Raw genomic sequence first — 24293 nt, forward strand, 5'->3', positions numbered from 1 at the left:
ACATCACATTGAGCTGTCTGTTGAAATAGACATGTTACAAGAAGAAATGTGATTTGAGGGGTCGTTTATAAACAAAGGTCTATTACTGAAAATGGGTAAAAGGTAGAAGTTTCATATCTTCAGAAAAATTACTTGAAATCGGTTTATCTTTAATATTTTGAAACCGAAAAGGTGAAAAAAAGTTTACTCAGAAAGTTGTTACGTAAATTGTTGTTTAAGTAACGCTTAAATATTGGACGACCCCTTCAAAATATGCATCAATTTTTTATTCAAAAAGTTGCCGAAGACCACATTGAGCTGAGACACGCCGTTTAACAGCAAATATTTTTGTCCCGAAATTTTAATTTCTGGCCCATAGTGCATGGGCAGTAAAGGGTATACCACTCTGTTGGACCGATGTGTCAGAGAGTGCGCACAGCAAGCGATTCTCATATCGAGAAATCGTTTAAGGACTCAAGACACTTGCTTCGATCGGTAGTTTAAGAAAACGATGTACGGAATGGGATTCGGTCTACGACCGTCAGCGCTTATTGCTGGCGGAAAGATTAATTTCGTTTTGCCTTTCTACTATATAAGTATATATTGCCTTTCTACTATATAAGTATATAGTATAAAGGTATAGAAATCACTTGGAAAACCGGAAATGGAAAGAAGGTCCTGCGGGCCGAATGTTATATACCATTCGACTCAGTTTCGAAAACTGAGCATTTTCTGTGTGTGTGTGTGTGTGTGTGTGTGTGTGTGTGTGTGTGTGTGTGTGTGTGTGTGTGTGTGTGTGTGTGTGTGTGTGTGTGTGTGTGTGTGTGTGTGTGTGTGTGTGTGTGTGTGTGTGTGTGTGTGTGTGTGTGTGTGTGTGTGTGTGTGTGTGTGTGTGTGTGTGTGTGTGTGTGTGTGTGTGTGTGTGTGTGTGTGTATGTAACGCTTTTCAATCTCACTCACTTTTCTCGGAGATGGCTGGATCGATTTTAATGTTCTTAGTGTCAAATGAAAGGTCTAGGTGTCCCATTGGTCGCTATTGAATTTCATACTGATCGGACTTTTAGTTCAAAAGTTATGTATAAAAATACGAAAAATATGGGACTTCATTATCTTATAGGTCTCTTAACCGAATTGAACAAAATTGATTGCATATGAAAGAGGAGCCTTGCAAACCCTTAACTTCCAAATTTCATGACGATTGGACTTGTAGTTTGAAAGTTACATAAAGAAATGTGAAAAAATAGTATTTAAAACATGTTTATGTAACATATAAGCATTAATTTAATGAAAAACATCACACATTTTATGATTATTTGAAAATTACTGCTGAGATCTATCAAATGAAACCGAGTTATTTAAAATCGGATGCTTCATTCAAAAGTTATTCAAACTTTAACACTTAAGCACCGTATATTAAACCGTTAAAACGTGTGAAATCAAAACATATCAATCAAATGTTGATTGTATTCAATGTATGAGATATGTGTGATGTATGTGTGTATGTATGTATGTATGTATGTATGTATGTATGTATGTATGTATGTATGTATGTATGTATGTATGTATGTATGTATGTATGTATGTATGTATGTATGTATGTATGTATGTATGTATGTATGTATGTATGTATGTATGTATGTATGTATGTATGTATGTATGTATGTATGTATGTATGTATGTATGTATGTGTATGTATGTGTGTATGTATGTGATGACAATTTGCAATTTTAAAATTTGCAATGAAATTCAAGAAAAGTGAGAATCATGTCAATTGTCTGAAGTTTTTGAAGCCTCTTAGTGGAATACGAACTCTAAAATTAAAGAAAAGAAAAAACTTTTACCGACTAAATTCCACTATTTAATATTTATTCGCGACAGATACGTATACGCTTTGAAATAAGACACTGATGAAGCCTGCACGTCGTAGGTGAACTACGTATCTGTTGTAAATAAATATTATATTCAATCGAAAAGTTTTTTCTTCTCTTTGATTTCAGATTTCAATTGTCATTTTCTTCACTTGCTGTTACTCACAATTGTACAAGAAAAGCAAAAAGCGAAGAAAAGCAGTTTATTTAAGCATGTAGGTATAGTGGTGTATAGAATCAAAAATACTAGTGAGTTGATTTTTCCAAATAAATTTGTACAAATTCCAAACAAATTCTGCGCATCAATAGATGCTCTTTTCAACCAATAGATACTAGAGCTTAGAAATGTTATATGAAAAATAGGAAGTAAACGTTGCACGGTAGTAACTTTGTAAGATTTATTTTCGTTAGTGACATTTTAAAGGACAGATGTCTTATGTCATGTATCATGTTTTAATAAATAAATCAAAAATGACAAGCACTGGAAATCATATCGATCATATTTCCCATTCTCAAGCATGTTAATGGAGCAGCTTTTGCACTATTTTTCGACCTCATTTTGTTTTCCTAACCATCTAACATTGTAAAAACGATGCGGTCATGCTAATGACTATCTTTTCATGAAGGTGCATTCAAAAGAAGCTTAAGTTTTGATTTTCATGCAAAAATAATTATGTGAAAAAGCGCCAGCTAAGAAAAAGTTCAATTTCTCTTTTTTATATCTAATGCTCTATTTAGTTATTTTTTCTAATTCAGATATATTGCAAAATTGAGGCCAAGCAAACTTATAGTAAAATTTTGAGATTAATCATTTTGTTGTCGATATCCTTTTTCTTCAAAAGCGAAGTATAATAATAATTTTTCTGAACACTTGTTTTTCAAAGATGCTAACTTTTGAACGCATGGTGTTAATATCAAAATATCAAAAAATTTGCTATGAACACATGTTTCATATTGTCAATTCAAAAAAATTCAAGTTTCGTATATGGCTCTGAAGCCCGAAAGTTAAGGCCGTCCGTAGACCCGTTAGAAGGTTAATTTCTAATTTTCTATATATATTCATTCAAGTCTGTAAAAATTATCTTTTGTGTTTACATTATTTCTCGACAAATCACGTAAATATTATATAACTAAATAAGGTGTTCATCAAGTAACATAAATGACGCTTACAAGTATTTACGCACCCAAGGAAAGAAATATAATTATTCTACGCAATACGTTGTGAATTTTACTGGCAAATAAGGATTTTGAGGAATACGGAACGCATATTTAAAAATATAGTCAAGTTAATTATAGATGTTCCTGAGAAATTAAATAGTGGCAGTAGAAAGGCTAGGTCACGCCGCTAGGTGGATTAATTCGGGTTTTTTTATTTCTAGTTTTAAGTTCCAAGGGGGTCCTCGTACCCCCTTCATAATGTTATGAGCTACGATAAGGAGTGGAACCTGGCCAGGCGTTAGAAACAACACTTCGATGTGGTTTTCAATGGTGAATAAGATAGAGCTTTCGGCCAAACAGGAAAACAATTGAGAACTTTGGATGAGGTTTAAAAAGCAGCTATAAAGCTGAAAAAACGACAAAGCAGCTGGAAAGGACATCGAACTTTTGAAAGTCAGGAGCAAACGGTTATATTATGGAATCCATCAGGTTAAGTTAAAGGTATGGACTGAGGAGGAACTGTTTACAAACTGGTTGGGAGATCTTATATTCCCTTATTTTCAAAAAGAGTTATCGACTCGAATGCTGCAATGATCGGCATACAAAATTCTCTCACGCATCCTTTTCCATAAACTGAGGTCGTTGCAGGAAACCTTTATTGGCGAATACCAGTTGTTACAATTGAATTTTGCTGACGAAAATTGAGTGAGTACTGTATCTTCCATGTGAATCAAACCATCAACGATATTACATAAGAATAGCCACCGTTGGCTCGCACGACTACTCACCACGCATACATGAGACGAACGATCGAATAATCTCAGTAGAATTGCCGAACTTTATCGCTCTATCGCATGCCGATCGCTCTCTCGCTCAACCGAGGAGACACCAAACCAGCTAGATATGAATAAAACTAGAAGTATCTCAACCGCTGGTCGAGACGGTCGCGTCCGTCGATCGCAGAAGCGAGTTTTTACAAGTGCCACCAGTTCATTCTGCCGAGTGCAGAGACAGAAATTTTCACAAGTGCCATTGAAACGCCATTGTTAAATTACCATCAGGAGTGTGACCGATTCGGATGTCTGTAGGGGTAGGCTATCCCTCTGTGTCCTGATATTTCGACTGTGGATACCACGTGATCATTACTCGAGGTAATTATTCTCGGCTTTTGTTAAACTACAATTCCATAATAGGCATTGTCCTCTTCGCAGTCGAACAAAGCCCACTATTACCGATACGCTGTGTACGGACAAATCCATACGTGAAAAGGCCTTCGAAAGAGGTAATGAAATCGAACTGTAGCTCGTATGTGACATGGAAGCTGAAGCAACAATATGTTGCAGGGCCTTTTTTCTTTATTTCTTCATAGCGATCGGCAAGAGCGTAGGTAGGACATCAGTGCGTGCGGCTGTGAGATTCTTCTACGACTGAGAATGTCAACGCACACATGCGTGCTGCGCGATTAGATTGAGCCAGTGGTACTCAGCGGTGACGTGACGCAATTCGGACTGACAGTTTATTATCTTAAATTACTCTTCCACGGAGCTGGATGAAAAGGCGCCAAAGCTGGCATGGATAAGTTTTCGTTTTTGTAAGCATCCGTGCCATCTCGAGATTGCATAGCGGCTATGTGGACGTCTCCCAGCTCGTGTACGAAACCATGCGTCGCGATCTAGTAATGCCCGCTGGTAGTGATAGTTAATTAGGAACTAGTGGTGATGAAGTAAATTTGTACGTAAAAGCGCTTAAATAAACTTAAAATGTTACGCCGTGCAGTTTTTGTGAGGAACTCACCCTTTGTTTATAGACTTCAAGGCGGCGTGCGATTCAGTTAAACGAAATGAGCTGTTGTGGATTATTATAGAACATGGTTTTCTAATGAAACTGATTAGGCTGATACGTGCTATCCTCGATGGTACAAAATTAAGCTTCAGAATAGCAGGTGAGACATCGGGTTCGTTTGTGACGTTAGATGGTTTGAGGCAAGGTGACGGGATGTCGAATTTGCAGTTTAACATTGCATTGAAAGGTGTAATTCGAAGGGCAGGCGTACAGCGAAGCGGTACCATCATCATGTAATCTCTCATCGATATCATCGGTGTTAACCGTACAGCTGTGGAAAAAGCGTACACGCATCTTAAGAAGGAAGCTGCGAAGATAGGGCTCATCATAAAGTCTACCAAAACAAAATATGTGGTGCTGGTAGAGAGCGTGGTAGCCTTTCGGATGTTAGAACTACGGTGGTGATAGATGGTGATACTTTTGAAGTAGTCGACGAATTTGTTTACCTCGATACGATATGTGACAACGATGTGAGCCGTGAAGTAAAAAGGCGGATTGCGAAGGCCAACAGGGCCTTGTACGGATTATGGAGCCAGCTGCGACTCCGTACAAGGCTGGCGCTCTATAAGACGCTAATTTTCCCGGTGGTACTCTAATGTCCGCGAAGCATGGATATTGAAAGAGAGCGATCGACGAACTCATGGCATTTTTGAGAGTAAGATCCTGCGATCAATTCTTGGCGGCGCATTAGACGAATGAGTGTGGCGCAGGCGCATGAGTCACAAATTTTACCAAGAATACAAAGATGTGATCTTCTTTAATCACCGTGCGTTATTATTCCGATCCGGATTAAAACCAAAAAGAAGTATACAAAGATGCGGATATTGTAAAGCGACTAAACATGACAGGCTACAATGGGTTGGTAACGTAACAAGGATGCCGGATGACAGATCATCTAAAACAATATTAAGCAGAAAACCCGACAGGGGCCGACGACTTCGTAGCAGATTCCGTTCCCGTTGGATGAGCGCTGTTGATGTGGATGCTAGAGTAGCGGGTGTTGGGGACGACCGGAGATCGGCAGGCCAAGACCGAGAAATATGGTGACGGTTCCTGACTTCGCACGGATTCGATAAGCGGATTGTCGCCGAAAAAGTAAAGTTAGTAAGCTGCAAACTGACTGGGAGCATAAGGTGACATATCTTTTCGTTTCTCTCTTTGTCTCCAAACCGGCTACGCACAGTAAAAGTTTGTCGCCTAGTGTCGGTTCGACGCAAGCAGAATATTCATTTGTATCGGATGGCGTCCTACTTACTTCTTCCATGCAAATGTAGTGGTTGTTTTTTTGTTGTATTGAATCATACGATAGTACGGTTGCTTTTCGTTAGGGTGGTGACTATCAGTCCATTATTAACTGTTTTGCAGTCATTCGCAGCTCCAAACGGCAAAGGGAACTTGTTCAAAATGAAAATGTAAAAAAGATCAGAATGCATTCGTTCTGCAGTACAATCGGAGGTATGATTGAGTGAACTGCTTGTAATGTTATGCATAGTGTTTGTATTTCACCACTAGACGGACAGTATAAATCTTAATGCGCGGTGGTGTGGTCAGGCTTCTGCCGTGGTCTGCAAAAAATCTCAATTTTCGGCGTTTTACTGGCAAAGCGCAGAAAACGAACCGATTACCTCTCTCTCAGTCGGATGTTACCTTCTCCGACGCGATGAATTTTTTGTTGCTTTTGCTGTGCTTTGTTGTTTTGCTCTGCCGCCGATTGATTTAACTTTTTTTTCTGCCGGAGCGCTACCGAACGCATGCTCTCAATGTCACGGAGCAAATCCTCCCAGTTCATATAATTACCTGTCGCATATTCTCTTTGGAACACGGAGCAAAGAGTCTCGTGTCTTCAGTGTCCGAGGAAAAGATTAGCTCTGCTTATAGTCGTGCTCCTTCTGCGCAAGAGGAGTGGTCGTAAGTGAAAACAGTATTCAGGCATCTTTCGGAGGGAGAGGAAACGATTGAACAGACAATGAAAGCACTTGTTCGTTGTGAGAAGCAGATTGCTCTGCCTTTGTATGCATAAGGTGAGCAAAATGAAGCCTGGTGTGGCTGCTGCAGTAAAAAGTATCGGTTAAAGACCTGATCCCAATTAAAGATAGCCCAACAAACGATTAACTTGAAAACTTAAAATTGCACATTTCAGAAACACTTGTATGCACGAGTGTGATAAAGATTATTTATAAAGTTAAAATTATTTCATTTGCGTTCGTTCGTGCCAAAACAACCCAAAATAATCGTAGAACCGACCAAGGAAGTGCTGTGGTATCAAATAAAAGAGCAAACCCAAGGGGAAAGATGAATCAAAATCGTTCTTTCCATCTTCACTACATTCTTAATTTGATAATATGGGATGTCTGTGTTATTTGTAAGCATCAGCACCTGAGCAAATGTTTATTCTGGTAGGCATTTCTACAATTTTGGCCTAGCTCTTCCAAGACTCGCAGAGGTTGGAACCATTCTAAATATATTCAAGAATCTAAAAATAAATTATCATGGGTAATCTATCTTTCCCTCAGGCAGAAATTAAGAAACTTACGCTCAGAAGAGGTCACACAGAGCATAATGGTTATCGGTAAAAACATTCCTTACGTATTCCCTGCCTCCGTACATCCATTTCAACTCATCAGTAAACCCATCAACATGGTATTTTCGAAATCATTCGACTTTGATTACTACTTTCCATCGGGTTTCGGAATCGAATCGTTTTGATTGTTGCAATTGCAAATAATCCCGACGGCACCGGGATTGGCAAACACTTGTTCCTTTCATGTTTTATCTATTTTATTATACCGCTTGGGGTTCAACTTTTTTTCCCCCGCACCGGGAAAGGCAACCAAAAAAGATAAACATTTTTCTCATCTCTGCACAGAATCCGCACTGCCTGTGTGCTTTCACAACGGTAGAAAATATGCTTTAGTGTGCCTGCGTACGTGCGACTGTGACTGTGTGAGCGTTTGCAGCCCAGGATTTGCTCGTGCAGCACAGCCGAGAGCCGACTTGGGCGTATTTTTCTCTATGTTTTTTTTATTACTTGCACATTATTCTGGATTTTTCTTTACGTTAAAGGACACAACGATGTCGTTTCTTCTGAATCCGGGTGGGATGGTACAGTATGGGGCTGCTTGGTAGGATGATTGCGACCTCCAAGGGTGATGGTTTATCATCTCCCACTACCTAGACGATCTCCAGGACAGGTGCTATCGAAAGCTATCTTACCACTAGCCATCATCATCATCATCCGAGGAAATCGATGCACTGAGAACTGTTTTTTTCGATGTCGAAGTGCTGAACTGCCTAGTTGCGGCAACAATTGGCTGCTGGAGGGTAACAACTCGGTCGTTTCAGCCTCAGCTGTTATTGCAGCTTCATCAGCAGTGGACTTCCGTTGCCTTTGCCGACCGTGTGGAAAGGCCAAACGAACACCATTTATGTGCCATCGAATCAGAAGCATCCAGCTGGTTAGCAGGGTTGCCAGTGCAAGCACCAGCAGACATGGTGGGCCTCCGTTTCTGACTGGACTTAAAGCGGATCCGGTTTGCATGGCCTCCGGATGTTCACCTGAAAGAACCGCCCGAACTGATATGAGCGTTAATAAATACACGATGAATCGTAACCAGGGCAGTAAACTGATCCTGCACAGCGGAAAAGTCGAAAGCCCATGTTTGGGAATCGAAGAAATATGTCATTGAAAGGTCCATTTACGATGAGTGCGGTGATACTCGAACTAGCCCTGTCCAGCGAGGTCAACTAAAAAACCACAAATTATGTACAGCGACCGGCAAACAGTCAATCTGTACCACGGGCTTCCGTTCTGTGTGCAGGATCGCCTTGGGGAGGCTCGAAACAAACTTACCGTTCAGTACGTGAACGCGAACGCTGGCGACATCCGCGTTGGACGGGGAGCAGCTGTACTTGCCCGAGTCGTCCAGGTCGGCATTCTGGATCAGCAGGTGGGATGTGGTCACGTCGCCCTTCTCCGTAATAACGGACACGCCACCGCGGCTCGAATCGTAGCTGATAACCTCATCGTGGTGGTACCAGAATATGTACGCCGGCGGTTCCGGGCTGTATTTGACAGCACAGGTCAGATTGATGGTGCTGCCCTTGTCGACGTGCAGATCCGGTCCGCCAATAATGGTTGCCGTTGGGACTGAAACGGAAAGTAAGCAAGAAATAAGATGAGTTCAAAGCGACGCTGCCGTGCAAAAGTTGGTTTCATGTCGTTCGTTTTGTATGTATGTAGTCCGGTGAACTGGTGGAGTAAACGAATTACGCACAGTTTTTGAATCATTAATTCTGTTAGTGGTAAATGGGGCATTAGTTGTGCTGTTGGTCAGCATTTACAGTATAGCTGTACCGAATTCAACTCATGTTCAAGCTATTAACAAATTACGAACAGTGGTTATTTCATTGCAGTAAATATTTTGATTTCAATGTTCACATGTTTTCGTTGCTTATAGAAAATGACTAATGAAATACATTAGAACCGAACTACTTATCCTCTTTATAACAAAATATGTTGCCCGCCAAAAAATTAGCCTAAATACCATAATCATTTCAAAAGTCATTCGAAAGAAAATAGAAGTGACTCATAATTGTGTCATAATTTTCCAAATTTTACAAAATTATGGGTTACTCTTTCTGCAAATTGAAATTATAGCTAAAAATTTGGATTATTTTGATGCTAGCTAATGGCTGAGCTTAGCTTAGCTAGCTAATTTCTTAGAAAGCAATAAGTTCAATACGATTTAGTCGGTGCTATTGAAGAACTACGCAACAACCGGCAAAATTCGTAAAACAACAGAGAAATATCGGATAAATTTTCAACTGTTCAGAGGTACAAACAAACTTCTCCAAAATAACGGTCTTAGCCTATTTTTAACAGGCATGAATATCACCATTTTAAAAGACATAAGTATCAACATAAAGTTAAAAAGCCATTTGATGCTAGATATTGACTCTGTTTATCAAATTGATTTAAATAATATGTTTGTAAAAATTGAGTTTATGGAAAACTTTTTCGAATGGCATTATACCAGCTTGTTTTTGAAATTTTATTGATTGATTTATTGAAAAGTTTTTTGACGATGTCGAAATTGACGCTCATTCAAGACAGAGCAAAACAAAATAACATTGCAAAGAAAACTCTCTTTGCTAATTGAAGGTTATCTTCATCCGACAGTGAGAGAGAATATGAGAGAGAGAATGACATACTCAGAAATTGAGGAGTGAGAAAGAGAGAGAGAGTTGGAGAAAGACTGAGAGTGAAAGAGAATTGGAGAAAGCCTTAGATAGAGAGACAAAAAGTTCTTTTCTTTGAAGAAATTGAGATAGAGTGAGAGACAAAAATGGACAGACAGAGACATAAAGACATAGAGAGGGGCAGATAGCGAAAATTAAAGAACCAGAGGGATATTGATGGTGACAGACAAACAGAGATAGACAGATATAGAGAGACAGAGCGCTTGTCCCCATATCAGGGATGGTTCGTATCTAGAGGATAAGTGTGGACTTAAAATAAATATGCACATTAGGTTGGCAACAGTAAGATTCTAATTATGGTATACTAGACACACTACACAGGACCGACGTTCAGGACCAGATGCAATGAGGCTGACAAACGTGCTATTCTGCTACCTGAATAAGGAAGGGTGGCTGCCCTTGGAAGCGGCGAGTGGGCTAATAGTGCGGCTGCCCCGTCCCAGTAAAATCTTTTCGTTGAAGCACTTCGAGTAGAGAGTGGACCTTTAGCCCAGAACCCAAATCAGTTAACGGAAAAACTAGCGAGAACCCCGGAACAAACGGCTACTAGCATTTTGGTGAAATGAGGCACTAAGCGAGCCAGATGTCTCAGAACCAGAATACATGCAAACTTTGAGACGGACAGAGAGGAACTTAAAGTCTACAGAGTAGCTAGGGTCACGCTGAAACAGGAGATCAAGCGGTTCAAATGTAACTATTTCAAAGAGCTGTGCAAAGATGCTGATGCCAACCCATGGGGCGATGCATACCTCATCACTATGGGAAAGTTGAAAGGTCAATCGATGCCCGCTGAAACATGTCCAAATGAGCTGAAGGCGATTATCGAGGAACTCTTTCCGCAGCATGCCCCGATAACTTATGGTGAGCAGGAGGATGGCAACGCCGTAGAAAGAATAATTACCAACGAGGAACTTGCGGTAGTCACAACGGAATTAAAGGCCAGAAAAGCCCCCATAATGGATGAGATGCCCAACATTGCTTTGAAAACGGTGATCCTGGCCTTTTCGGACATGCTAGGTCGGTGATCCAGAAATGCCTGTACAAATGCCACTACCCTGGTGTTGGAAAACCACCGGATGATCCTGCTTTGCATAGGCTTATATGTTTGCTGGATACTCTCGGAAAACTCCTGGAAAGAGTTATTCTCAACAGATTGACGAGATACACGGAGAGCGTGCAATTATCCAACAAGTAATTTGGTTTCCAGAAAGGTAAGTCCATGGTGCATGCAATCCGGATAGTAATCGAGAGAGCCGAGAAACCGTCAATGTAGAAGCGGCAGAAAGATCAATATTGCCATAGACATCAAGTATGCTTTCAACAATTCCAGTTGGGAAGCAATTGCCGTAGCGCTGCACAGATTTAGAGTCGCCGACAACCTGTGCAGAATTCTGAGGAGCTATTTTCAGAGTTGAGTGCTGGTTTAAAACACGTCAGTTGCACAAAAGTCCATCAGAATCACGGCGGGTGTCCTTCAAGGCGCCATCCTCGGTTCCACGCAGCGGAATGGAGTGTACAACGACGTGTTGACATTAAAGCTTCCTAACGGACACAGGTTAGTCGTTGGAAGAGGTGGAAATGCTGGCGACTTAGAGCATAGATATGATAGCATACTGGATGCACGGAGTGAAACTCCAGCGAGCCCACCACAAGGCGGAAGTACTAGTAGTTAACAACCGTAAAGCAGTGCAGTAGGCTCAAATCACCGTTAGAGATCATATCATAATCGACGCAACGTAGGCTGAAATACCTGGGAGTGATTTGTACCGACCGGCTAAGCTTTAACAGCCACGTTGACTAAACTTGCCAGAAGGTGGCGGTCGGTTCTGAGATGTGCTCTATCCGGAATGTATAAACATGGAGCAACGTTAGAGCATGTAGCGTACGACTGTCTTAGCTTCGAGACAGTGCGAAAAAGTATGCCTATTCTTAACCCGGAGAATATTGTCGCCGAAATGTGTCGAGCAGAGACCACTTGGAATGCCGTTAGCGGAGCAGTGACGCAAATTCTGTCGGAATTGCAACGTAAATGGAGATACGAGCAGTGATCCGGCATCGACGGGTTGGACACAGCGCAAGCACCTGAAGAGGTCAATTTGCGTATCGAAGTCGCGACATCTCCATCTGTCGGAGTAGAATAAATCTATCATCGGGGATAATTCGAGCATCTACAAACGCACACGCACAGGAAGAAATCCTGCGAAATCCGTCCCTACATCGATGCACGTCTCAACAGGTGAAGCAGTAGGACACACACAAGCGTCGTAGATTGTGATAGTGCAAAAGCACCCTCATATGAGCTTAATGTGATACAAAGACACATCAATCGAAGTCGCGCACATTTAGACAGGTGCAGGCATCTAACAGGTGACAAATAAAATTTTGGAATTTTTTCGCGGCCCCTAGACTGAACAACAAACGATCTCAGAGAGAAATGAGAGCATGTAAGTGTTAGCTCTCTCTCTCTCTCTCTCTCTCTCTCTCCTCTTTTTGTCAATATTTTTCGTTTTGTTTATGCTTACCCAGTTTTGCTTAAAATGGCGTCGAAACAAGAGGCATGTCGGGAGCGCGTTGTACACTTCTACGAACTGCCAAATAAATCTCGGCAAAAAGTACACGGTACAACAATTAAAAAGCGAATATGTTGCGGCTTCGACTTTTAACCATATCCTAAGATGCCCAACAACTATTCGCAAGCAAGGTAGTGGAAGAGCAGCTAAAGTTATTGACACAGAAGGACATCGTTCTCTTTTTCATGCCTTCGACAACAAGCCCTAGCTAGGTTTAGCTTTCAATTAAGATGTGCAGTAGACGAATGTTTGATAAAAAATTTGATCCAGTATCTCAAAAACATCATGCAGATGGACAATACGTGTTTTGGCCTGATAGAGCATCATCGCATTACGCCAAAAAACACAATCGTTCCTGAATACCCATTCGATCCCTTTTATACTCAAAAACCACGGCCCGAAAAATCTGTCTCAGTGAGCCCAATCGAAGATTTCTTCAGGATTTTGAGTTCCTTGGTGTACAAAAATAACTGCAGAGCCACGAATTGCAAACAGTTGATTGGTAGAATCAAGAGATGCATTCGCAAAGTTGACATGACGGCCGTATAACGCTCCTGTTCCAACAACAAACGTAAGCTTCACCGAACAGTCGATTACGGACCGTTTTCAAATGTACAGTAACGCGGGGCATAAGTGCGATGTTTGAAGTTGTCATCAATTTTCGTTAGATATAAAGAAGGACAACAACATAATATATTTTATAGTGATGCAGTAATTCAATGTCTTTACATTCAACTATAAATCATCTGCGCTAATAGTGTTTTGCAAAATAAATTCTTCTTTCTTTTGATCAAGTGCCGATTCGCACTTTTACCCCACTAGCGGAGTAAAAATGCGAATACCGCGGGGCAAAAGTCCGAAGCTCGAATCCATGAAATTAGCACAACAGCAGCTAACAAAACCATATTATCTCCAAACTGCGTTATGTTTCGGTAAGGAATATTCTCAATTTGCACCTTTCCTATTTTGCGCTGGTGTATTGCAGCCTCCGTTAGATCGAAACTTTTCCAAACGATTGTTTTTTGTTTCATCAGTGGAAAAACATTGTTTCCTTCGACCAACATCTGTAGAGCACACAGTTTTCTGCAGATCTTCCATCTCTAGTATATGTGATGAAGTGCCTAAAGCTGTATATAATTAGCTATACATTTTTGCCTCGTCCATGAATCGCACTTTTGCCCCATCCGTGAATCACACTTTTACCCCACTAAGCGCTTGACGGGGTTAGATTAAATTACGGAAAACCGAAATATATTTTGTAAATTCTTTTCACCGTATTTTCAAAACAGATATGTGAGTGATGTAAAACGCTGCTACAAATTTTCAACAAGTAATATCCTCATGTTGATATCGTATTTGCCGTATAACGAAAAATTACATCAAAACCACCCTAAAATAACATTAGCATAAGCATAAGCATAGGATACCGCCCGTGTGCTGCTACTCCGTTATTGACCAGGACCGATGAAAATTGCAAAATGATGGCTGGAAAGAGCATACTTGGGACAGCACGCTATTCTTCATTGTGCAACCTTATCAGGTCCCTGCATGCTGATCAATACCGACGCCGGCCACGTCCGAATGCGGGTCCTGGTGGGATGGGAAGGAATGTTAGTCCAATACTTGTTGCTACTAAAGACCAGGGAATCCTCTGCATCTTCACAAGTATTTCGGGAAAGGAATTGTTGTTAGTAGATGGAGGGAGTTATATGAGACTAACCTGACTATTCAAAAATTTTCTGGTAAAGCCAGTAATTACGAAAATTAAGATACTTAAAAAATACCTTTTAATAAATTTAATATAATGCCATTGGTGCTCATATACACCCATAATTTGATAATTCATATCTAAAAATATTATGCACATGCGAGATTTAAAGTGACTTGAAAACCTCGTGACAAATTTGAATTTATTATACCTGAAAACAAAAATCAGGCATAATGAAACAAGACAATATAGTTCCTAAGTTGATAAGCATTTCCTCCTATCAACGCTAATATGCAGAGATATAGCGCCCTACACGCTTCTCAAAACCACCCTAAAATAACATTGCTGTCAAAGTAGTCACCCATCAATACCAATGTAGTTAATTTACCCGGAGTCTGCCCCGACAAATCATTGAATCGCACTTTTTCCCGCATCGTACTTTTACCCCTCCTTACTTTATACTATATTGTTGCAACAATTGATAATGTATCTTAAATTTCGGTAAATCAGATGTTCTTCATGTATCTTTATCTTTTTTTGACAGCTTGAGAAAAAAAATTACAAAATTTTAGTTGTCATCCGTTATAGACCCTTGACACGCATTAGCAAATACAAATCATACGCCTCAATAATGCACTCATACACCAGGACTCTAGAGACTTTAGATTACAGAGGCGACAAGGCACTCAAATTCCGCTAAATTTTGAATCATAACGGAGAGTTACTTTTATTTGAGATGGTACTCTCCGTTTTGTTTCAAAATTTAGCGGATTTTCAGTACCTTGTCGTCTCTGTAATTTATGGTCTCTGTAAATCTATAGTCTTTGTAAGAAAACCTGGATATTGCTCGCCATATCCGAAGTGGCGCACGGCACTTCGGCCAGATATAGATAGAGATAGAGACAGACAGGGAGACGGAGAAACAGAAAGCGATGGGGAGATAGAGATAGAGATAGAGATAGAGATAGAGATAGAGATAGAGATAGAGATAGAGATAGAGATAGAGATAGAGATAGAGATAGAGATAGAGATAGAGATAGAGATAGAGATAGAGATAGAGATAGAGATAGAGATAGAGATAGAGATAGAGATAGAGATAGAGATAGAGATAGAGATAGAGATAGAGATAGAGATAGAGATAGAGATAGAGATAGAGATAGAGATAGAGATAGAGATAGAGATAGAGATAGAGATAGAGATAGAGATAGAGATAGAGATAGAGATAGAGATAGAGATAGAGATAGAGATAGAGATAGAGATAGAGATAGAGATAGAGATAGAGATAGAGATAGAGATAGAGATAGAGATGTAGAGAAATATAGGGACGGTGAGAGAGAGAGGCTTTATTAATTATAAGGTGGGTATTAACGTTATTTACAATAAGGTGTTGTCTAATTGACATGTATGATGTATCATTGCATTGAAATAACGTACTGTTAATGTGTTAGTTAAAAACCAGTTGCTGATTTTTACGACAAAAGCTAATAACAGTGCATTTGTGAATGCTAATTGGCATGCTGTTGGACGTGCACCATACTACAGACAAATCAACGAATTTTGGAATTGGTGGACTTAAATTGCAGGTAAATTTTCACAGCATACGCATAACACAGGCTTGAACCAGAAAGCAGCCGCTTGCTAACATTGTCGACAAAGAGCGAAAATAACACAGGCCCCAAAATGCTCCCTTGAGCTGCGGGAACGTTATGAAACCACCTTGATAAGAAGCAAGTTTAACGGAAAATTTATATTTTCGAAGATTAGTGCTTAACTAGGAAAGTATGCTAGATAAGACTCACAATTTGACAGGTTTGGCTAAAAGGATTGGATGGTTGATTCAATCAAATGCTACTTTCAAATTAGTATAAATAGCGCCTTAAACTTCAAGCTTTACTAATAAAATTCCGTTCGCAATTTTAAAGCTAATCTAGCTTAATTTTACGTATATATTTATACATCGTCAATAGTAGTTAGTAGATCCCATTACTAGGTCAGTTGGCGCTATAATTCATCGGTACAAAGCACCACTTACTTCCATCATAACTTGTTTTAACTTTTAATCGTAAGCACACAAAAAAAAAGTTTACGCTCAAGGAGCTGTTTTCCTTTGCTTTTCGAAAAGACCACGACAGCATCCCGGGGAAAAACGATCGTAAAATCATAACGACTATTTTTCTTTTCTTTATTTTTTCTCTGCCAACGATAGCTCGACTCTGATGTTGGCTGGTGTGGATTTCAACAAAACGGATATACAGACAGAGGAACTGGTACTGCTTATCAAGATGATTTTTGTTTTCGTTGATTGCGCTGTTGATTAAATGAGTCAGCGGGATTGCAGCGTATGCCGTTGATTGTCGTTGCAGCGGATTTCGGGAACTTTTCGGTGCAATTTAGTGTGCGAAAAACAACACAATTGAATTAGTGCCTGGTATGGGATACATAACGTTAGCATTGGGATGGGTTTAACTTATCTGGCACTTTACTTGAATGAGCAATTAGAAATTATGATTGTAGAACATAATGTCGTTCACACTTGTTTTCCGCATGTTTTAAATTGTTTCGAACAAAAAAATTTCGAATCACATACAGTTCTCATTATGGAGTAAAAGTACTGCAAGCTGTCTGCACTTTTTCAACTAGGGACATTATGCTTTACTGTCATGCAGACACTAGTAACAGAAACTCATTAGAATGGTTTTCGTGCAGAACAAACTCACCAGATATTTGCTGCCACCGACGCGACTCGACTCGCTTCATCGGTAATCCCTGCTTCAGTCAGCGATGAACAACGCGCCGCGAGTGAGGATCTCGTGTATCAGAGTCATTAAATTTAAATTAAAGTCTTTCCGTTTAATTAGAAGAAAATCATGCAAGAGCAAGAAAACGAAGTTCGCTGCGTTATACCGATATAGTAGTGTAGTAGGGTTGCATATTATCATCACATCGGGCGATTTCACCGCAGGACACTCTAATGGTTCACCATAAGCAGTGCATTCGGTTGGCTGATAGCTCGCATTAGTACCGGCAGTCGGCAGCAAATGGAAAGGAAATCCTCCACCGCGGTGTTGAGATATTTTGCTTTCAGAAGGATACTTATGGTAATGCATGAATGCATGTATATGCATGGAATCGAATTATGCCCAGATACGTGAATAATTTAATTGTAGTCTCAGCAGCAATGGTTGTAGCGTATAACACTACCAATGCCGGCACTGAGATTCACCGGCTGGACACAGAACCGGATTGTGAAAACGCCTGGCAAACAATGATTTGAAATTAAGCAATTATTTCTCACGTATGTGCAATTGTTGTACTTCCGAGTATGATGTTCCAGGAAAATAAGCTATTACAGTAGCATTCGCAGTTGACGTAGTCCTGCTGTACGCAGCGTGAAAATCCATTAAGAGTGACGCATTATCAACACAACGAGCCGGAGAATGAAAGCGTGTTTATTAGTAACTTTGTATAATTTTTGTCGAGAGTTGAGTTTAAAAACATTATTTTCTTTAAATAAACTTCCGGAAAATATTGCAAAGCAACAGTACAATTAAGTGGCATCAGTTTCACTTGAAAAGACACCATTGCATCTAGGCTAATCTAATTAAGATGATGCTGGCTGCTCGTTCAGCCGAGCTGCGTAATGCTCAACTGACCCGGCACATAAAAGAACTTTTTATACTGCCCTGGTTTTCTTAAAGTGCAGCCAACTTTATAGAGTACCCACTCTACACTGGTGGGTACAGCTTGATAGTAAAGTTGGCTTACGATACTCAAACAAACCGGAAATCTTGTACGGTGTCTGACAGCTGACATCATTGATTAATTAATTTTGTGCCCCGAAGAACGCTCAACGGAAGTGATTCCCGTCTAAACAGCTCACATCAGCAAGGAAGGTGTAATTGAAACTTTTTTGTTTGTTTTAGTTTGTTTTTGACGTCATATTCTTCGATTGAATACTTCGTCACGGTTGCTACATTTGCTTGAAGCAGTTCGGAGAATGCTGAAAGGACGATAATTAATGACGGTAAACTAACTTTCTTTCAATTCAATGTTTAACTTATGGGTCAAGAGTCTTATCATGAAACTCTTTCCCTGTTCAGTGTTGGAAGGGACCGAAAAGTTAATTTTGAATATTTTCATTTCTATGGAAGATAAATTAAATGGCCCAGTGTTTTAAAATGTTTTACGAGAATATAAAATGGTAACATATCTCGGAAAGTTTGTTTCACAAGAAATGCAAGCGGCGGTTGGTTGGTTGCCTGATTGGTTTGATACTTTCTGGATAAAAATAGGTATTGACTGTTACGCTGGTACGCGCTCGCACCATGGTTTTCCTTTCCTTTGGAGTTTTTTCCATCGTATTTTCAGAAAAATCGTTTCTAGATAAAATTTCTACTGTATTACCGAGAAAATAAAATTAATTTTTGAAATTAGTCATATCCAAGAAAAAGAAAAAAATAATCTAAATTTGGATTGCACATTTCTTGAATATTCTTTTTCCTGGAATTGCTGATATGTTGCATTTTCTCACGCTTATTGCGAAAAACGAGTAGCACATCGATCGTACATGTTTCGCTTAAGCACTTCATCGCGCACTTAGAGCCACACACTAAGGCAAACACAGAGAGCCACTGCACTGGAAAGGCTCTTTTGAAACTTTCCAGAGGCCATAGGACGGAATAGAAACGTGTCTCAAGTAGTTCCGCATAAACTTTCATAAACTCGCACAACTGCACTGCACACGCATGCATCGGGAAGCCTGTCAAAGCGCGGACGGGACCAGAAACAACTTCGACACGGGCAGCAACCGCAAAAACTTATGTTTCTGATCCACTCGAGAGCGCGATGAATTGTAGAGCTTGCCGTGGTTAAAACAAAACAGCACAACAGTTGATGGTTAGAAACTTGGACTGGTTTTTCTCGCAGCTTTTATTGAGTTATCAAAATTTAAATCAACTAATGCGTAACGACGGCTATGAATTCGGAACAAAAAACAGCCTCTATTTTGGAATTTTTAACACAAAGTGTTAGGAACCAACGAAACGAATGTAGTTATTTATTTTTAGTCATGATTTAGAACATGCAGTGCTGAGAAAATGACGTTATTTTTTGAAGTTAGCAATGTTCAAGAAAATCGAGCGTGAGATTAGATTAGATTAGATTAGATTAGCAATGTCCAAGAAAATCGAAAAAAAAGTATGAGTTTGGTCAGAAAAAGTAATGCAAAATCTGTATCCAGTGTGGCGCAACCGCTTCCGGACTGTTGGCAGTGTTGGCTGCTCACGAGTTGTGGGCCTCGTGAGCGGGCTGTGCAGAAAGATACTACGAGACGCGTTTGTTTGCGTTTGCGAATGTGTAGGTAGCAGAATGGATGCACACATCATCGGCGGTTGATTGTCGTACGCTCGCGTCAGTGGAGTAAGCATTGGATGCTATGCTTCTAACACTCGCTCGCATGAGTGTAGACAACGTTTACTTCTCGCTTGATTTGCAAAATTACTTCATAGGGGCCATCCATATACCACGTGGACAGCTTAGAGGGGGGTGGGGGGTCTGAAAATGTCCACGCTTGTCCACGGAAGGGGGGGAGGGGGTATGGAAAATGTCCACGTGGACAAGTTTTTTTTCCTATAAAAAATAGAAATTAGAAACAGCAATGTTGAATGGATTCTACATATGTATTAGCATTAACCATTGATCAGTGATTGTTTTTGAGTTCTTCTGAGGCATATGTTGACCTAAACACATGAATCGATCATTACGAGGGCACATATCTGGTATAAATCTTATCGAAAAGATTAAGCATGCGTTAGTACACATAGCTGTTGATTGTCGAACCTGACATTTGATGTAATGCAGTAATAAAGATATTATTATTGTTTTACAATCCTTGCCCTCTTTTGAAAATGATAAAGGTAACAAAAGAATCCATGAATATTCACCAGTCACGTGACTCATTTATCATTTAGGTCGCGCTTGCACCAAATGTGGATTGTAATTTGTCTCAAAATCAAATGGAAGGGCATCCATGGGCAACGTATTTCCAAAAGGATTCGCCTGCAGAAAATTTTATAAATCACATCGCATCGGAAAGGTCTTGTGCTGTATTGAAGTAGACGGCCAAACTGAGGTGCTTTGGTTAGACAAAGATACTCTGAACAGAGATGAATCGTCAAGCGAAAGTCAAGCTGAAACGGACTTTATTGCAGTCGATAATAATTTGCAGTAGACAAGATCACAAGAATTAAGGTTCGAACACCTTGTATACGGATTATAATAGGCTGCGGAAAATTGACGGAAAATCCATGGAAAAACTCAAATTTCCGCAACGACTGAAAATCCGTATGCATTGTGTCGGGGCCTTTAGACTGGAGCTTCCATTCACGTAAGCTTTTTCTATAAATACTGCATAAATCAAGTTGAAAATAAAATTTAGCAGAATACATTTCAGTTTTGTTAAATTTGACATAAGCAAAAAAATGTCCACGTGGACAAACAGGAGAGGGGGTGGGAGTTGAGCCAATGTCCACGCTTGTCCACGGAGGGGGACGGGGGGGTTGAAAATTGGTATTTTTCTGTCCACGTGGTATCTGGATGGCCCCATACTACTGCCTCGAATCGAAAACTGAGAAACGAGATTAGGGTATTGTCGTTATCGTCGGACCACTGTTATGGTCGGGCCATCACGATTTTACAGTTTTAGTAACTCATGATACCTACGAAACAACCATTGTAAAACTTCTTATTGTGATAGCTAACTTTTCACAATATTGTGAGTTTCAATCGTGTATTCAAAACACCCGTACTGAATTCAGTGACTAAATCTTACAAAAAAAGTTTTCCAGGCGCAATGAACTTTTCTTCAAGAAATGATTCATGAAAGGTAATTATCGAGATAAATTTTGAAAATGTATGAAGTGTGTTGTGCTGCACACGAATACTATAGAAAAATCCCCTCCAGTAAGGTGTTTGGGAAGGCTAAGATGAAATACTAGAAAAGCGCTATTTGTAATGGTCGGGCCACTTGAGAAGTCATGGTTGGGCCAGCATAATGTTAAGCGCAGAAGCGCAATAATCGCTGGAGAATCTCAGCCACGAAAAATGTGATGAAATAAAGCAAAATTAATACGATAAAAACCTAGATTTTTACCTTTGTTATACTATAACAAAGGTTTAGGAATTGGTCGAAAAACACGAAATTGATCCGAGGCCCGGAGGGCCGAGCCACATATACCAATCGACAGGGTTCGACGAACTGAGCAATGTCTGTGTGTGTGTGTGTGTGTGTATGTGTGTATGTATGTGCGGAGCGCAACTTTTCTATCGCCTGTTTCTCGGAGATGGCTGAACCGATTTGTTCGCTATTACTTTTGTTTGAAAGGTATTATTGCCTAGTGTATCACTATTGAATTGTTTCGAGGTCCGACATTTCGTTTAAAAGTTATAAGTAAAAAAGTAAAAATTACGTGACACGATTTTCTCCGTACCCAAATGACCGATTTCAACGATCTTGGTATCGAATGAAAGCTCTTGTTAACACTAAATTTTTCGGATAAATTTTATTGAAAACAAACAATCAGTTTAAAAGTTATGCTTAAAAAACCTGTTTTGACAAGGTAATAATTATCGCCTGTTTCTTAGAAATGACTAAAGCGATTTAGACGCTATTAGTCTCATTTGACAGGTAACATAACCTAATAGATCACTATTGATTTGTTTTTTGATTGGACGTTTAATTTGAGAGTTATGATCAATTGAATACAACACATTAAAATTTACAATAATTTATAACGATTTCATCTAAGATGATTTATCTAGTTTGAATTATTTTGGCATCAAATTAGAGATTTTAATGCTACAAATATATCTGCAAAATTTCAGAAGAATCGGTTTTGCCGATCAAAAGATATTAACCCTCCAACACTCGCGCCGACTTTTGTAATTCGGTTACTCGTGCGCACAATGGTCCAAAGCCAAAAAGACATGCGCATTAGAATTTTGACTGGGAAAACTTGGTTTTAGGTTTATGGAACCTTCGGAAGAATTTCTTGAAATTGAAAGTTCTATCGTCTGGTGCAATTTAAATTTTGATTAATCCCCCTATAAGTGAAATAAAAAAATTATTTTTCTTCAGTTTCAATATAACACATTGATGTGTTCTGCAAAGTTTTAGAACATATTATTACAAGAAATTTTGTTGAATACAGTAACCTTCTATCTATTAAGCGAAGAGAGAAAAATCTTATTCATTGTATATGAATTTGTAAGATCAGTTTTTTCTATTTTAGCTCTTTTTGTAATTGTTGCATTCTTTTTTCATGTATTACAAAATTGTATAAATAGTAAAAATACACAACTTTGATTAATATAGTATACCTCTATGTTTGTTTGTTTAGGTACTGTAGAACTTTGATTAAAAAAAAGCCTTAATTTTGACCCCGAATGACTCGACTACCAACAGATACATTTTAAAAATTTTATATTTGCTAATTATGTTGCTGCATACAGACACCATTTTTACATATGAAGAAACGAGAGAAACTTCCAGGGCCAATCGCGGTACAACTCACATGCTGATTGCTTTGTTTCTGTGATGTCAGTTTATGCTGATCTATTTGCCCAACAATTTAAAGTATTAATGCATAATTATGACATTTTGCTCATAACAAGGTAATTGAAGAACATACGTTAGTTAAGCAGAGATTTGTAACTTTATAACAATATGGCATTCAAAAACCTACACGTGTTGTACAAAATGCAACAGCGTGAGTAATCGAAGGTTAATAGAAATTGATGAAATTTATTCAAGAAAACTTTATTGATGTCAATTAAAAATAATGGCGTTATAGAAATTTATGCGTAGTTCAAAAACCTATGAGCTAGACTTTTACTACGCAATGTATATGTTAAAGAATAATATTTCCTCTTATAACTTGCTTTTACTTGCACTTACTCAAATTAGAAACAACCAGCTTACCCTTACTCAGTAATTTCATGAAAAAAGGATCTATCAAAATTTATAGGTGCTGCTATTTTGTTCAAATTTTGTAAACTTATTAAATTTCCAAAAATTTAATGAAAACCAACGCACCACGCAACGTTAACCAATAGATGAATTATGTTTCGAAGACGTGTCGATTTCTATCTCAAATATCAAGTAAGACCGTATAACAAAGGTTCCTTTCACCACTAGGTGGATTAAATCGGGTTTTGTTGTTTTACCTTTGTTATACTATAACAAAGGTTTAAAAATTGGTCGAAAAACACGAAATTGATCCGAGGCCCGGAGGGCCAAGTCACATATACCAATCGATAGGGTTCGACGATTTGAGCAATGTCTGTGTGTGTGTGTGTGTGTGTGTGTGTGTATGTATGTAATGATTTTTTCTATCGCCTGTTTCTCAGCGATGGCTGAACCGAATGGTTCGCTATTACTTTTGTTTGAAAGGTGTTATTGTCTAGTAGATCACTATTGAGTTGTTTCGTGATACGACGTTTTGTTTAAAAGTTATAAGCAAAAATGTGAAAAATACGTGACACGGGTTTCTCTAGAACTACATGACCGATTTCAACGATCTTAGTATCAAATGAAAGCCCTTATTTAAGCTAAATTGTCAGGAATTTTTAATTGAAAACAAACAAGTAGTTTAAAAGTTATGCTTGAAAAACCTGTTTTGACAAGGTAATAATTATCGCCTGTTTCTCAGAGATGGCCAAACCGATTTATGCGCTATTAGTCTCATTTGAAAGATAATATATCCTAATAGATCACTATTGAATGGTTTTTTGATTGGACGTTTAATTTGAAAATTATGAGCAACCGTATACACCACACCAAAATTAACAATAAATTATAATGATTTTAACCAAGATAATTTACCTAATTTCAATTATTTTAATATCAAACGA

At 39.1% G+C, this 24293-nt stretch overlaps 1 protein-coding gene across 1 annotated transcript in view; it reads right to left on the minus strand.

The window, feature by feature from the left end:
* Positions 1–8004: 8004 nt before the first annotated feature.
* Positions 8005–24293, minus strand: part of LOC128735689 (uncharacterized) — a 136315-nt gene continuing 120026 nt past the window's right edge. The window contains exons 4-5 of the mRNA XM_053830173.1: positions 8698–8994; positions 8005–8420 (exon numbers count right to left, since the gene is read on the minus strand). Of these exons, the coding sequence (XP_053686148.1) occupies positions 8005–8420; positions 8698–8994 (713 nt within the window). The remainder of the gene's footprint in view (positions 8421–8697; positions 8995–24293) is intronic.

The sequence above is a fragment of the Sabethes cyaneus genome, chromosome 2 (genome assembly GCF_943734655.1).
Source record: "Sabethes cyaneus chromosome 2, idSabCyanKW18_F2, whole genome shotgun sequence".
Classification (NCBI taxonomy): Eukaryota; Metazoa; Arthropoda; class Insecta; order Diptera; family Culicidae; genus Sabethes; species Sabethes cyaneus.